The sequence below is a fragment of the Bactrocera oleae genome, chromosome 3 (genome assembly GCF_042242935.1).
Source record: "Bactrocera oleae isolate idBacOlea1 chromosome 3, idBacOlea1, whole genome shotgun sequence".
Classification (NCBI taxonomy): Eukaryota; Metazoa; Arthropoda; class Insecta; order Diptera; family Tephritidae; genus Bactrocera; species Bactrocera oleae.
In genome coordinates, this window is record NC_091537.1 from 49,841,825 (window position 1) to 49,860,131 (window position 18,307).

General features: G+C 33.3%; 1 protein-coding gene across 1 annotated transcript in view; it reads right to left on the bottom strand.

The window, feature by feature from the left end:
* The window catches only part of Ir31a (Ionotropic receptor 31a), a 980,688-nt gene extending 967,952 nt beyond the window's left edge, over window positions 1-12,736 (bottom strand). The window contains exon 1 of the mRNA XM_070106506.1: window positions 9,090-12,736. Coding sequence (XP_069962607.1) covers window positions 9,090-9,255 — 166 coding nt within the window. The 5' untranslated portion in view covers window positions 9,256-12,736. The remainder of the gene's footprint in view (window positions 1-9,089) is intronic.
* Window positions 12,737-18,307: the final 5,571 nt, after the last annotated feature.

Here is an 18,307-nt window from a genome sequence, read left to right on the forward strand (position 1 = left end):
TTTACGATTACATGAACATACGTACATTAAAATGTGTGTATGTGTTTATGTATGCATACATTCATAATCCCTATAAGAACAGTGACAGTCATCTGACTGGTCATATGACAGTCACAGCTGAAAATATTTTGTCAGCGCGCAAAACAAAGTTTATATCATTTTCTTAAGAGCCTTGTGCAAAAACTGATGTAAACAAACGTATGTGTGTGAGTTTGCATCTCTCTTTAACGCATGGGCATTTGGAATTGATTTACTATACATCTATACTGCTCATTCTCATGTCTTTTTCTGAGTCATTACTAACCATAAATCCATCGTAGCTGAAAATTGTCAGTTATGACTGAAACGCTATCATAGCTGCAATTTGTCAGTTATGACTGTAAATCTATTCCAAGTGAAAAATTCTTTAGCGCAGTAAATAATAAAATTTTTATTTATTCAATAAATTCAAAACTTTTAATTAAAATTAGTTGTAATAATATGCATATATATAAAAAATACTTTAACAAAAATATAATTATATAATAAATTATGAAAGGAAATTTTCACTTAATTCCATGATTGCTCCTCTCCAAAGATCTGCTTTAGGTATTTCTCCAGTTCATGAATATTTCGGAATTTAAAAATGCCTAAATAAAAATGAAAATTAACTTAAAATATAATTTTATTTGATACTTAATAATAACTTACGTATATTATATTTGAAATTTCTTAGATATTCATTTATTTTTAATAAAACAAAAATATTGTAGTGTATTGGTGAACCCATCAGCAGTTTCTTGTAGGGATATTATTACTCATCAATGAAGACGAGCACATGTGCGCGCACTGCTCTTTTTGTACTTACGTATGCACAAATATGCGAATGACATTGCAAAATAAGTAACACATTCAAAAATCTCCATACATATAACCTAAACAGCTGCACGAATGTATTTGTTAGTAGCTTCAAAACATTCTCTTGATTTTAGAATGGAATCGGTCTCTCATTCTATGTAAGCGAATATGAATGAGAATGAATTAGAAACGGAACAGAATGGAATGGAATAAATATTTTATCATAATGGATATTTGTATTCTTAACATTCGCAACTAAAGGTAGAGTATTTGAGAGTACTCTCAAAGGAATGGAAAATATGAAGTGGCTACCTGTATAATATGCAAATATATATGCCTAGAATAATAGAAATATTATATTTTGAAAAATTGTGAATAAGGAGAAAATGAAGATACTCAAAAATATTTAATTTAAATGTTTAGCATTTAGCGGTATTAAATGAAATATTATATACATAAATGAATTCTAATAAAAATGGAGTTACTTTTACTTTTTCATATTTACATAAAATATTAAGATGCTTTCATATTTATTTCTTTTAACCGCAAAGGATTTAGTTCGAATATCATTTTATTTAAAACAAGAATTGTAATTAATTCAAGGATGTTTTATAATAAATAGAAAAAAATATGGTGTAAAAAATTATGGATTTTTAGTACTTCCCAGAAGATTAGGAAATTTCTGTTATAAATTTGGACTTGAATATATTAGTAGTGGGTATTCAATACATTCTGGCGGATTAGGGAATTCCCGACTTAAGTATTTCTTTGAAACCATTAAGCGGGTATTATGTATTATGGTAGAACAATAACCACATTCATGGTAATAATGATAATGAGCGACAAAAGAGTCTCCATGTAAACGCAATAATATATATCATTACTTGATGCATTTAAATTGTTTTTGTCTTGTTGCGTTTATTTGAATACAATTTTTTAATGTTGGGGAATTTTCAAAAAATTCACAAATCTTGAAATTTTCCACAGTTTAGAAAAACAATGCATTTTGTGGATTTGTCAAAATTGGCATATGTTTGATTATTTTTGCTACTATACGTATTTGTATAGCGATATCTTTTAAAAATCCATAATTAAATGCACATTAACAATTAAAAATTCAATAGTAAATGAACTTTATTTTAAAATAATAATAAATAAAAATAACATATGCTTATACTTATATACATATTTACATATATATTTAATTCAAACAAAACGAAAGTAAACAAGTAAGGAAGGGCTAAGTTCGGATGTAACCGAACATTTTATACTCTCGCAAAGTCAAATGGTATACTCGTTTGAGATTTCTTTGTGAATTGACTGATATTTTCGGTAGAAGGTCAACTATAATCACTGGGGTCCACATATTTAGTACTTATTGGCTTGAACAGTTTTGGTTCGATTTAGAAAATTTTTGGTCACAAGGTGGCATACTTTAAACGTATTATTCACGCAAAGTTTTACGCCGATATAATCATTGTTGCTTGATTTGCATAGTGGAAAGTGAAAGAATCAAGTGGTATTTAAAATGGTGTCATATGGAAAATAGGCGTGGTTGTAATCCGATTTCGCCCATTTTCGCACTATGACATAGAAACATGAAAAGAACGTTATGCACCGAAATCGGTTAAGCAGATCTCAAGATATGGGTTTTCACCTAAAAGTGGGCTGTGCCACGCCCACTGTCTAATTTTAAACGCGGTTCCTATAAAGTCATCTTATACCATCTCAGAGATAAAATTTAATGTCTCTGGCGTGTTTAGTGCTTGATTTATCGCGCTTTTAGTAGTTTTTAACAGTACCGTTATATGGGGAGTGGGCGGAGTTGCCACCCGATTTCAACTATTTTCACACCGTCAATAGAAGTGCTAAAAACATTTGCTTCCAGTGAATTTTGTTATTATAGCATTAGCGGTTTAGGAGATATGCACATTAAACCTATTAGAGGCGGGACCACGCCCACTTTTAAAAAAAAAATTTTAACTGCAGATGCCCCTCCCTAATGTGATCCTGTGTACCAAATAACAGTCTTGTATCTTATTGCGGAGCTTAGTTATGGCAAGTTATTTGTTTTTGATTAATGGCGTTTTGTGGGCGTGGCAGTGGTCCGATTACGCCTATCTGCAATACCAACCGTCTCACGGTACCATGAAACATGTCTACCAAGTTTCATAAAGATATCTCAATTTTTACTCAAGTTAGAGCTTGCACGGACGGACGGACAGACGGACAGACGGACGGACAGACGGACGGACGGACAGACAGTCACCCGGATTTCAACTCGTCTCTTCATCCTGATCATTTATATATATATAACCCTATATCTAACTCGATTAATTTTAGGTGATACAAACAACCGTTAGGTGAACAAAACTATTATACTCTGTAGCAACAGGTTGCGAGAGTATAAAAATATGTATTTATTTCAAGGAAAACTTAAGTTAGAATTCATCTGGTAATATAGTACATACCCATGTAGATATATACTTGTTTTTAAGTGGTATTTATAATTATTTTTTAAATCATTTTCTGCAACATTAATATTTAAAAACATTATTTGGTTTGACAGATTTTTTATCGGAAGCAAGAAGTGTTCTTTTTTCTGAAAGTAAATTACGCGCTACGGAAAATACCCTCTCGGAGGATGCACTACTTGCCGGAGTTGCTAATATTTTGCACGATACTTTGTAAAGAAGCGGAAATTCATCCTTATGCAATTCCCACCTGATTATTTGCGTACCAAATTTATCAAGATTTATATTTTATTCAAAAGGTATCCGTTTAACTTTCCTTTTATTAATTTGTATAATCTTTATTATTATTATTTTACATAAATTTGTGGTTTAACCGATTATTAAAATAATATATATATATTAAAGTTAATATATATATATTAAAGTTAAAAAGATGTAGACGAGAGGCGCGTTGAGAGTCTAATTACGCGAAACGACTTTCGGATGCTGGCGATCAGAATCGGAGGTATCGGCATCCAATAATTGTCAACGAATGATGTGAATTGCCTGAAGGGTCGCTATTACTTCGAGTGAGCTTAATCTGTTGCGAAGACCATCCTTTTTGTTTGCTGAGGCGGTGTGCAGGCGCAATGCTGTGGTGTGTTGTGTTGTCCCGTGTGGTGATGTATGAGTGTGGTGTATTGTCGTGGGTTATCCTAGGGTGTGCCCTAATTTTCCGTGTGAATCGGTGTACTTGGCGGGAGGAGTTTATGGTCATTTAAACACCACCATTGTAAAATATTAAAACTAGTTGTAAAGGCTACGTCCAAACTGCGGTATCGATTAAATTCTCTTTCAACGCGTTGTGTTGGATTACAAATTGACTGACATTTTACGAAATCGCTGAAAATCTCATTACTTTCTGACTCTATTTGAGCTATATTTCTGTCATTATCTCCGTCTGATATTTATTCTAACATCAAATTCATGTATTTATCTTTAATTTAGGTTTTTTCTTCTTCACTAAATTGCAATAGTTGGTAAATGCTTAAATTATCCATAACAACTGATTCCAAATAATTTGTTAATCTTTTTTTTAATGTTTTTATAATTACTGAGTCTGCTAAATTAACTGTACACTTTTTTTTCAGCTTATGTAGATAAATAATTGATAAATGCAATGTCGGATGTTTATCATTTTCTAATTGCTTAGAAGCTTCTTCAAAAGATTTCAATAAGGGAAGAATTAGTTTTATATAACTTAGATTTACACTAGCAAATCTCTGTATTTGATTACTTTCCTCTAAAATATAAATAATAATAAGTGTTCCAACGGGTAGGTGAATAACTTTTTAAGGTTCTTGGTAGAAAATAGTTTTTGCCGGATTTTTTAATATATTTAACTAGTTCTGAGCACAAACGACATAAATTTAATATTTCAGGTGAACTTTGCATGGATTTTTGCAATACATTGTTAATCAAATGATTTATGCATTTAATGTGGTTGTAAGTCCGAAAAGTTGCAAGCATGTTTGAACCTCTATCTGTTACAATAAAGGTATTTCTGGATAACTCGCAGTTGAATTCTTGTAGCAATGCCTTGCTGAAGCGCCGTTTAGATATGACTTTTGTTATTTGGTGCTTCAAAAGGTAGTAAAAAAACGTTTTACCAAATTACCTTCCTTCACGTAGTGGATTGTAACAGCTATATATGTTTTTTTTACTTACTCTACTTAGTTTTTTCAAAATAAATTTCATATACTCTATTAATATTTCTTGATATAGTGGTCGGATGAGGGAGTAAATTATCAATATCAACATTAGAACCAAATTTTGTTCCAATACTTATATTGTAGAAAATTCTATTAATTCCTTAAGCATACTATCCTCAACGATTTTATAAGGACTAGTATTTACTACACACCATAGAGTAAAAGTGCCTTCCATCTTCATTTTAGATTCTGGATCAACTTGAAATTTATCAACTGACGCTTATGAAGAGCTTTCTAAAATGTAGCATTTATGTTTCACTAAATTCGAAGTACTCCTGTTGTTATATTTATTAACAATTAAACAATTCTGCACAACTAAATTTGGAATTGCCTCATGCTCTTCATTTTTAATAACTCCAAAGGTATTCCATACTTTGCTCTTTCCTCGTTTAATGTCAATTTTGTATGTTCCGTTTTGCAGTTTTTTTTTACCATAGCATTGTAATTAACAAAAGTGTTTTCATCAGTTGACATATTACTATTTACATTTAAATTAGTCATTATTATTTTTTAATATTCTTTTTTATTACAAAACACACGCAATTCAATATTTATATCAAAACAATCCAATTATCCCACTACTGTGCTTGAAAAAAAGCTCTTCAATAAAATCAGAAAGGGAAACTCGAAATGAAGGAATAGAAATTAAGAAAATCCGTAATATTTTTGTGTTTTAAACACTTGCCAATCTATGCACAACTGTCGCAATATCCTTTTCTTGCATTCATAGCTGCGCTTGACATAGAGTACTCGCAAGTACTCGCTTATATTATATATAGTTGAAAAAGCGAAACCAAAGAGTAATGAAACGAGAATAAAGAATACTCCGTTGCAAAAATGATAATTAGCATTCCATTCGTCAAATATTTTACCCTCACTCATTCGCATACTCTTATAGATAACATTTGCAAATATTGTACATGTTTTGAGAGTAAAGAGAATGATTCCAAAAACGAATACATTCGTGCAGCTGTTTAATATAAGCGTACAAGCCTGACGTATGTCAGCAAAGAAGAAAATACAAACATGATTGTATAATAACAACAATTGTCTCAAATAGCACTCCTTACAATTTTCCCCGAGCATGCGTTGGCCAACAAGCGTCGTTTCGCAACGATGGCAAAAGTTAGAAATCATAAATTGAACAACTTTCTGATGTTCCCTCTAGAGGAGAAAAGTGACAACCCCGCCAACCCACAAAATACGGAAAAAAGTGGCAACAAAGCTTTTGTCGATTTAAAAATATTTTTCCTTGGCTCGCAAAAATCTGCGTCATCATGTATGCACGTTCATATATAAAAATACATATTTACAATGATTTCTAGGCATAACTGATAGGCGAGCGTTCGTACTGAAGTAACAAACAAAAACGGGCATTATCCCAATTGTGATGTCTATTAATTCTTTGCACAATGCTTACAGAAGTCGCTAAAGAAGACGAGGTAACCTAACGGAACAATTAAATTTACTTTTTTCGGCGACTTATATAAGTTACGCGTTTATGAATGGACAAAATGTTCTGATACTACGCAGAGCCCATTACCAGTATCTTTTTAATCTGCTTGGGAAGTGAGTAGAGAATAATCCATTGGGTAGGCTTATTTTAACTAGCACAATATTACTCACTTCTCGCGCTTCTCCATTAAGGAAATGTTCTGATGGAACCTCTCGCCTTGTTCGTCACTCACAGCACTCAAATTTGCTAGAAAGAAATCCAGATGAGAGTCCAGCATACATATGTATTTTAAGGACAGATTACAACCCAATACTTTATATGACATTATAAATTCACTTATTAAATCTATGTAATTTTGTGATTTACTGTTTCATAAAAAATTTTAGACAACGTTCAAAAAACAAAGCTCTTATTCTTTGTCAACTGCCGTATTTGTGGACCGGTTCATAACTTCATCGTGCTGACTTGGGATAAGTTCCGGAGTAGAATCCTGATATTCTGATCGATTTAGAGGCTTTGGTACAGGCAGTTTGGCACTATTTCGAAAGGGTCTGTTTAAGTAAGTTTGGGTATTTGGTTTGAACTTAGTTGTAGTGCCTTTTGTTTGAATCAATTAAAAATAACAATTTAAAAGTTAGTTCTCCACACATATAACAAAAACTGTCGCGGTCATTAGAACACTTTCCTTGCTTGTTTACGATGTAACAAATATACTTGTATATACATATGATGGAAGTTAATCGAATGCAATAGATATACTGTCGTATAAATTTAGTTATTTATCATCGAACATAGTCAGAAAGGAACATTTTACAAATATTGAAAAGTGTATGAGCTTTTTGATTAGCCATGAAAACAAGCAGGACTAGACTAAAATTAACTACCAAATCAGGTTTGAAGAAAACCAAATAAAGCTCGAGAACAAAAGAAACTTCGTGCTGTAGTTTAGGGGTGTGCCTTTTCTAAAAGTGTTATGAAGCTGCGCTTTTTCAATGATGGAGAAGGATCAATAAATATACTATTAGATTCAAAAATTAGATCGTTCAGAAGCGCGAAAAAGTTTCCCTATTACTCAAGAAAACTTAATTACAAGCTGTATCAGAACAATGACCCAAAAAAGACTGGCTAAAGGATAACAAAAAAAAACTGTATTTAATCAATGCTATTCAGTGGAGAGGGAAAAAAATAAATCTTTCGTGGTCTATATAATTGGATCTTTTAAATGATCGACATATACAATATTGGGTTCAATTTAAATTTTATTTAAAAGATATGTTTGCAATCTGCATTTAACAGAGTGCAAAACATTTGAGTTAAAGTATACTTTATTCAATTTTTATAATCTCAAAAGATGTTCAAATAGATTATATTATTCATCTAACGGTTTTATGTAACACTTAAGACTTATCGAGTTTAATTATTTAAGAATATACTTCAATGCTACAATAACTTAACCTCTGAATTCTTTAAAATATTTATATAATATATATGTGCTTGATATGTTTACACATGTTTTTCATTTTTAAATTCAAGCTGTTCGCTTAAAAGAGTCAATATTTTGTATTATAGTTTTTAGTAAGATATATGTATTTATATCTATATTTTCATAAATTTCCAAGTGAAATAATGCCCTTCTTACTACAATTTAATATAATACCAAACTCATATTTTAGCTTAGTTTGTGGTTTATAACTTTATATTTTTTGCGTAACGGAATTTTGTTTGCGTAGCAATAGTCCGACTTTGCCCATCTGCAATACCAACTTTCTCATGGAAATGCTAAAGCCAAGCATATATTTCATACTACAATGTGTACTAAAATAAAAATTCAGGAAACCATCTACACTCATCAGCTAATGCAAAAAAATTAAAATAAACTAAAAGGAAAAAAATATAAAGCAGGCCAAGTTGCTTATAACAGCAAAGAATCTTAAAATATTTTATTACCTGAGCAGGGAAAGAAAATGTTTTACTCTACCTCTACGGGCATTATTAAGGACCAAAAAATATAAAATATTGATTTCCATAAAAGGGCTTGCAACAAAATTTTTTTATTTTTTGTTTTTTAATTTTTTTGTTTATTTTGAATATTATTATTTTTTACATGTCAAAGCGACAGAAAACATATAATTTTGGCAAAAGAGCTTAAAGCTTTGGATTTGTTCAGTGCAATTCATCGTAGTATATTACAGAACACCTCACACAATATAAATGGTTTCTTGAACATTATTGTAGTAAAGAACTCCATTTGCACACATATGGTTTCTGTAGCATACTACAATATGTACTAGCATATACAAGTATGTCTGCATAATACACATGAATTAGGTTCCATCACGCTTATCAATTTTTACAAAAGTTGTCACTTGCACGGAGAGAGGGACGGACGGACAGACATCCAGAATTCAACTGGTCTCGGTCATCCTGACTATTTTGATATCTGTAACTCTGTATCTATGTTACAAAATGTCTTCAGATAAACAAACTTATTGCACTCTATGCAACATGTTGCGAGGGTTTCAAAAACTAATTAACCCTTGGAGGCAGAAATAATAATAATTTATTACTTACTATTTTTAGTACAGGCGAAAATAATAACGTTCATAGTCATATTAAAGTTCGTTACGAATCCAATAATAATCCACCCGGCAGCTGCATGATGATCGCTTTGAACAATAAAAATGGAAATTGTTATAATAGTACATATCAAAGTTGCGACACTTTTAGAAAACGACATCACGCTGGAAATTTTCAGATTGAATATTTTTCATAATCTAAGAAAATTGTTACTATTACAATATTTATATAGTTTCAACGTCTGCAAGTAAAGTGTTGTATATACTTGTACATACATACATATGTTCTAAACTCGAGTATAAAATATTTAACAAAGCGTGAATAATAACAAGTAAGGAACTCTAAGTTCGCGTGTAACCGAACATTTTACATTCTCGCAATTTTCAAAGCCGGAGAAATACATTTAGGCTTTGCGAAACTTTATAATAATCTAGTAATAGTGTCATCACAAAAATATTCTCCCATAATTTCAATACTAGACCTCACAGATTGGCCGATATGCTATTTCTGCAAAGTTTTAATATGACAACTTCATTGATGTTTAATTTATACTGTGAAGTGAAAGAATCGGATAGAATTTAGAAGATTGTGATATGGGAAGTGGGCGTAGTTGTCCTCCGATTTCGGGACAGTGTATAATAGGATAAGACACAAGACTGTTGTTTGGTACACAGATTTTAGGGAGGGGCATCTTCGGTTTATAAAAAGCGGGCATGACCCCGCTCTCTAATAAGTTTAATGGACATGTCTCATAAACAATTCAAGCCATAATAACCAAATTCGCTCAGAATAAATCTTTTTGGCATCCCTAACAACGCTGTGAAAATGGATGAAATCGGATTATAACCTCACTTTTTTGTTTGTTAAAACTGCTAAATGTGCGATAAATCAATAATTAAATGCACCAGAGACATTAAGTTTTTCACCCGAGATGGCACGAGAGGGCTGTATTCGAGCCCATATTTAGCTAAAAACCCCTGTCTCCGGACCTACTCAACCGATTTCAACTAAATTCGGCAAATAATATTATCCTGGCATTCCTACGAAATGGTTGTAATTACAGAAAAACCGGGCCTACTTCCCATGTAACACAATTTTAAATTCCACTGAGTCTTTCGTTTCCCTGTATATGATATGTGTTCACAGGAAAAGGTGAATTTTGAATTTTTTTAAAAGTGTTTATTTGTTCATCAATATATATCTTGTTTCCTTCAAAGTAATTCGCCTCGGATATAATACACTTGTGCAAACACTTTTTCCAATCCTCGAAGCACTTCTGAAATGCGCTTTTCGGTATGGCCATTAGCTCTTTCTTCGATTGTGACTTGACTACGGTGGTTCAAACATGATTATGGATTTGTTTTTGGCCAAAATACCACGAATAAACATTGATGTGTGAGCTGGTGCATTATCGTTTTGCAGAATCCACGATTTGTTTTCTGACAATTCCAATCATTTGAGCCGTACGATATTTTGGCAGGAATTCATGATGCACCATCCATTGTAATCAAAGAAAATAGTGAGCAAAACCTTCACATTTGATCGAACTTGGCTTACCTTTTTCGGTCTTGACTCATCTGGCAGCTTCCATTGGGATGATTGGGCCTTAATTTCGACGTCATATACCTACCGTTTCGTTGCCAGTTATGACACGTTTGAGCAAACCCGGATCGATGTTGACCTCATTCAACAACTCCGGAGCGATAATAATGCGACATTTATTTTGCTCAAAAATTAGCAAACACAATAAAAAACGTTAATTTCGGTTACACCGAAGCTATAATTCCGTTCACATACACAAACGTTTCTTACAAGAACTTGATTCCGATTGTTCAATTTGCATGGCAGCTATATGCTGTAGTGATCTGACCTGAACAATATCTTCGGAGAATACATTATTGCTTTAAATAATAACTCTTGCCTAATTTCGAGAATATACCTCATCAAATCAAAGAGTTTTCCATATAAGCACTTGATTTCGATCGTTCAGTTTGTATAGCAGCTATATACTATAGTGATCTGATCTGAACAATTTTTCCGTAGATTACATTGTCGTCTTTGACAATAACTTATGCCTAATTTCGTAAAGATACCTCGTGAAATGAAAAAGTTTTCCATGCAAGCACTTTACTACGATCGTTTAGTTAATATGGCAGCAATTTGCTATAGTCATCCGATCTCCACAATATCTTTGGAGATTGCATTATTGCCTTAAGTAAAAATCCATGCCAAATTTCGTGAAGATAGCTTGTCAAATGAAAGAGTTTTCTATACAAGCTCTTGATTCCGATCGTTCAGTTAATATGGCAGCCATATGCTATAGTCATCCGATTTATACAATTTTTCGGAGATTACATTACTGGCTGAAGTAATAATCCATACCAAATTTTGTGAAGATACTTAGTCAAATGAAAAAGTTTTCCATGCAAGAACTTTAGACCAATCCTTCAGTTAATATGGCAGTCATATGCTATAGTCATCCAATATATACAATTTTTTGGAGATTGCATTACTGGCTGAAGTAATAATCCATAATCATCACATGAAAAAGTTTTCCATTCAAGTACTTTGCTCCGATCGCTCAGTTAATATGGCAGCTATGTGGTATAGTTATCTGATGTTACAATTTCTTCGAAAACTGCATTATGGCAATGATCCATGCGAAGTTTCGTGAATTTACTTCGTCAAATAAAAAAGTTTCCCATACAAGTACTTGATCCCGATTGCTCAATTTCTATGGAACATATATGTTATAGTGGTCCAATTTCTGCCGTTCCGACAAATGAGCTCATCATGTTGATCATTAAGGTATATATTTTTCGGTTCTCCGGCGTTTCCTTCTGAGTGTTAAAACTTCATGTCACACTTAATATACCCTGTTCAGCGTATGAAAGGTAAAAATCGAAGAGCACACAAAAACGTGACTAACATTTCTGCTGTCAAAAATAAACGACTAATCAAAATTGGCTCCTAATGCAATCACAGAATAAAAATATATGTCCAATTATAACAAAAACAAAATAGCGATAATCGAATGTACACAGCTCTCGAAAAATCAAAATTCACCTTTTCCTTTGAACACACCACGTACAAATCAAGAACTAATCAATTTATCCGGATAAAGCTTTGCACGAATAGTGCCTTTGTGATGTGTCACTTTATGACAAAAAAACTGTTCAAATTGGATCAAAATTATTCCAGTCCCCAGATACCGAATAAGTGGACCCTAGTGCCTATGGCAAACTTTTATCGAAAATATCGGTCAATCTGTGATATTAAATTTAGCCACCTCGATTGAGTTTATATTACATTCATACATATGTATGTACTATGTACAAATATCCCATTTGAAGATGATTTTAATATAATTTTCGTTTAGGCGAAGTAAAACACCATATACAAGGAGCGGTCCAAAGCAAACAATAAAAAAGTAACCAAGTAAACTTTAGTGGCGCCATCTATATGTCGACTAGTGCGTTAGAATCTGCTATCCTTTATCGACTTCCAGTAAAATTTTTATGACATTTCATCTATTATAAGTGAAGTTATTGCGTTTTAAGTGTCATTACGTTTTTGTCATCGGTGCGAAAATGAGCTTCGAACAAAGAGCCAACATTAAAATTTGTTTTAGAATTGGTAAAACTTTTACCGAAACGTTTCAATTGATTAAACAAGTTTATGGCGATGATTGCCTATCCCGTAGCAGAGTGCACGAGTGGTTTCAACGTTTTCAAAGTGGTCGTGAGGACATAAATGACGATGAACATGTGGGCCAACCAAAATTTGTGATCACCGAAAAATCTATCGAAACTGTGCGTGAATTCATAAAAAATCAGCCGAAATCACATTGAAATTCATGGAAATAGAATTGAACATATCCAAAACATCGATTGATCGCATTTTGACCGAACATTTGGGCTTACAAAAGGTGTGTGCACGATTTGTTCCGCACAAATTGACTGACGACCAAAAATTGCCCAGAATTTAACATTCGAACGACATCATTAAAGAGGCAAAAATAGACCCGAACTTCCTGTACAAGAATGTGACTGGTGACGAAACGTGGTGTTTTCAATATGATCCCTAAACGAAACGCCAGAGTGCTGAATAGAAAGCCCGGACGAGCCGAAACCCAAAAAATCGCGCCTGAAGAAGTCAAAAGTGAAGACAATGCTGATTTGTTTTTATGATTCCAAGGGTATTGTCCACAAAGAATTTGTTCCACCCGGCCAAAACGTTAATGCGGTATTCTACCTTGGAGTTTCGAAGCGCCGTATTCGCCGTGTTCGGCCCGAATATCGCGAAGATGGAAGTTGGCGTTTGTTGCACGTAAATGCGCCGTCTCATCGATCGACTTGTGGTCGATTATTTGACCAAAAATCCCATTTTAACAATCAACCACTCCCCGTATTCACCTGATATGGCACCGTGCGACTTCTACCTTTTCGGAAAAATGCATTTGCCGATGAAGGAAAGCGTTATACAGACGTGGAGGCCATTCAAAAGGCTTGCACCGGCATACTGGCGGCCATACCGGGGAACGAGCTGAAACACTCGTTCGATATGCTTTTGGACCGTGCAAAAAGCTGTACTAAAGCAGAAGGAGACTATTTTTAATAAAATTAATTGATTTTGCCGATAAAACCATTTGTTCTGTATTTGTTTTAAAAGTCTTGTTTACTTTGGAACGCACTTTGTAGTAGTAAAACTAAGTAAGTCTATGTGCTTCAATATAAGTTTATAAGATACTAAATTTTATTGGAATCCATTCACATGCGCTAGACCATTTTTAATATAAAGTTTTGCTAACATCTAAAAGTATTTTACCAGCTTTGATCCTTGCAAGTTTCAAGGGTATAAAAAATCGGTTACATCCGACCTTAGCCCTTGTTTACTTGTTTAATGTAAAGTTTTGCCAACACCTGAAAGTATTTGTCCGGCTTTAATCCTTCCAAGTTTTAAGAGAGCACCTCAACTTTGCTCTTCCGTACTAGTTTCTTATATGTTTTGCATTTGCTTTTTTTGACTTTGTTCCACAATCCACAAATTGTGTTTTCAAGAGGATTTCAATTCGCTGCGAACATAGTATAATATAAAGAACTGATTCGATAAGCGATTAGGAATATTAAGTGTAACTTCAGGTAAGAGTAATAAATACAAACCCGATCTTCGTTCAGTAGTTTTACTAAGAAGAAGAGAACTAAGAACATTTAGTTTTATCAAGTATACAATGGGACAAGGGAGCATTCTGAATAAACTCCTAAATGCGGACCCAGCCAAACATTACATAGGTACTTTTGTAATTTGTAAATAGTGAAGAAGACTGAAATACTTTCAAGTTATAAAAAATTTAGTTTTTCATTGATTAGCAGACACAACAACTGCATTCAATTTAGGTATCTTTTTAGGGTAAGGTTGAACTCATTTTAATGTCTGACTTAATTCGCTAGAATATTATTGACCCACATATACGTATGCATATCTACTCGTAAATACAGCTTGGTAGACATTAATGGTAATAATATAACCTCGTAGTATAACATTGTGATTATAACCTACAAATTTATGTGTACCTATCAGTAATCGAGTAAATACAAGTTCGAATGTGGTGTTGAAGGTATAACAAATTATTCATTTATTATTATAATTTGAACATAATTTTAAACTATAGTTGATATTAAATTTTAATCCGATTATTAGTATGGAAGTAGGATCGTAGATAATTCATTAGTTAGGCTGATTTTATATACGGCAACATGTTGCTACAGAGCATAATAGTTTTGTTCACCCAACGACTTTTGTAGCAGTTAAAACTAATCGAGATATACTTAAATAATATATAATATAAGTGATCAGGATAACGAAACGAAATTTCCTTTAGGTTTCATCTGCAGTTTGAATAATTTTAAAGAAGTGCACGTGGCTTCGCTCTCTAATAGATTAAATGTACATATCAGAGAGTAAACTCGGATTATAACTCCGCACACTTCTCATTTAACGGTTAGGGTAAAAACTACTAAAAGTGCTATAAATCAATGAATAAATACGTCAGAGATATTAAATTTTATCAAAATAGTACAAAAGGGTTAAATCAAAATTAGACAATGGGCGTGGCACCACCAAGTAAAACCCATATCCTAAAATATCCTCGACTAATTCCACCCACATTCGGTAGGTTCATTAACCTGACGCATATTACGGTGTGAAAATACCAAATAGAATTACAACCACGCCTACTTCCCATATAATACAATTTTAAACTAAAGAATCATTCTTTCACTTTACAGTATATACACAAATCATGCACAAATGAATACATCGGGATAAAACTTTGCACAATTTTAAGGTATGCCTCCTCAACAAGTCTAAAAATCGGACCATAACAGATGCCGAAGATGTGAACCCTAGTGCCTACAGCTGATTTTTTACCGAAAATATCGGTCAATGTGTGAGTTGTATTATTAATTAATAATGATTATGTTATTATTGTAATTCGTATATAATTCTTTTCTGATAATAATGTATGGCAGGATGACGATCAGGGCTGTCGGCGCCACGCAAATGCTTTGTTCCAATGATTCCAACAACAGGACTTTGAAATAGCTGCAGGCCGTTGATGTCCTATCGAGCGGTTGGACGATGACCATCTGATGACTTCTAGGCGCAGGTGGTCGCCTAGTTTCGCGCCTGGGGTGAGGTGAAGGAGTGTTCATTTAGCATGAACACTCCAAGTCACACTCCTGTGTCGTATGGGTTAGCCTCAAACAGTTGAAGTAGTGCCCGTATTCCTGGGCTACCTGATACTTTTGAGCCGAGAGGATAGATTTAAATACATATGCTATGTACAGTGTTGCAGCCGGTGCCGGTGCGGATCCGAAGGCACTAACCGCGTCGCTGACTAAGGTCGTAGTATTGACCGACTATTATGTTAATTTTGTTGTTATTTTTCATGGTTTATTGCGGTTTGCGGGTTTATCGCTATTATATTCACTTTTTCTCTATTATATGCGGTTGGTAGAAAGCATAATTAAACGAGAGGTCGGGTTAACGTTCCTGTTATTAGTACACAATACCTGAACTTGCCTCTTGAATTTGTATTTATGGCAGCTCTACTCTTGGATGTGGAGAAGGTGCAATTGAATTTAATAGCTTTAGTTGAACGGAGATCATAGTGTTGTAGCTTCATACTTCCAAGCAGTCGTCATATTTGGCGTAAGACGAGGATTTTAAATTTTGTGCTAGATCTGATGACTCAGTTTCTACTATGGCGTCTTATGCAGCGTGTAGACATGTCCAAAAATTGTCAATACTTTGGTTTTTGATTCCTGATACTGGTTCAGAGTTGTCTTGAGCTCATTTAGAAAGTTAGGCAATTCACAAGCTTTGTCTTATATTTTATGTCGTACAAGATGCGTTCCAAGTAAACAGGACTTATAAAAAAAAAAAGACAGAACAAATTGTTTTATCGACAAAATCAATTAATTTTATTCAAAATAGTCTCCTTCTGCTTTAATACAGCTTTTTGCACGGTCCAAAAGCATGTCGAACGAGTGTTTTAGCTCGTTTCCCGGTATGGCCGCCAGTACGCCGGTCCACGTCTACATAACGCTTTCCTTTCATCGGCAAAAGCATTTTTCCGAAAAGGTAGAAGTCGCACGGTGCCATATCAGGTGAACACGGGGAGTGGTTGATTGTTAAAATGGGATTTTTGATCAAATAATCGGCCACTAGCGTCAATCGATGAAACCACACTCTTTGAAAACGTTGAAACCACTCGTGCACTCTGCTAGGGGATAGGCAATCATCGCCATAAACTTGCTTCATCAATTGAAATGTTTCGGTTAAAGTTTTACGAATTTTAAAACAAAATTTAATGTTGGCTCTTTGTTCGAAGCTCATTTTCGCACTGATGACAAAAACATACTGACACTTAAAACGCAATAACTTCACTTCCAATAGATGAAATGTCATCAAATTTTTACTGGAAGTCGATTAAGGATAGCAGATTCTAAGGCACTTAGATATAGATGGCGCCACTAAAGTTTACTTTGTTACTTTTTTAATGTTTACTTTGGAACGCACCTTGTATTTCAATAGTCTTAAAAACTACAACACAAGAGGTGCTCACACTCTTAATCGCTGTATGTCATATTGTGTTATATTTCTACACTTCAGCAGCTGGTAGTGAAAAATAAGGACTAAAAAAATGCCACGAGATAGTGGCATAAATAAAATTAAAGATTCTTTATGTGAAAATTTTGTTTATGTTGAAACGTTATGTTTTTATATTTCACTTTTCTTATACTTAATTTACCTGAATATCGTAGCTTCCTTCCATGTTATTAAAGAAATTGATGAAATTTATTTAATTTTTTAATTTTAGACAATTAAACGACAACAATAAATAAGTAAATAGATACAGCTGATAGAATAGCACACTCAAAAACATACCTCGCCGTGTTGTATTTGTCGTATTTCAATTTTGCATGGCAAACAACAACAGCGTTGATATGACAGTCATAAAAAAATAAGACAATATGACACAATATGACACCTCGTAAATACCCTTAATATGTCGAAATAAATTAAGATTTTCTCATTGTAAACTTTAAAAATCAACCAATACACCCAATCCCGGCAAAATACCACTTCGCTTAAGTGCCAATCTCCCTTATCTGCCTGTGTCTTATTGCATCTCACACATTTTTTTTTAAATACATAGAAATTAATATTTTAAGTACTACTCGTTTATGTACCATACAATTTAGTGCCTTATTTAAAAAATTACTCACAAAATTTTCCACTTATGTACCACTTCAAAAATCTTGCAATATGTTCTGTGTTAACCAGATTTAATTTGTAAACAATATGTATATATTTTTATATTTTGTTGCTTTTTAATTAATATATAATATTGCTACAGAACTGGGTCCGTTCGTCCATCTGTCCGTGTAAGCTGTAACTTTAATCGAAAACCTATAAAAAAGTTTTGTTAAAAACTACTTAAAGTGCGACAAATCATTATCTAATTGTGACAGAGACATGAAATTTTACACTCAGTATGATACAAGAGGGCTTCATAGAAGCCGGTGTCAAAATGGGACGATAGGCGTGGCACAGCCCTTTAACAGAAATCACAGAACTTTGGAACTACTCAATTTTTATTAATATACGTAACATTTATTAAGATCAAATATTATTATACATGTATC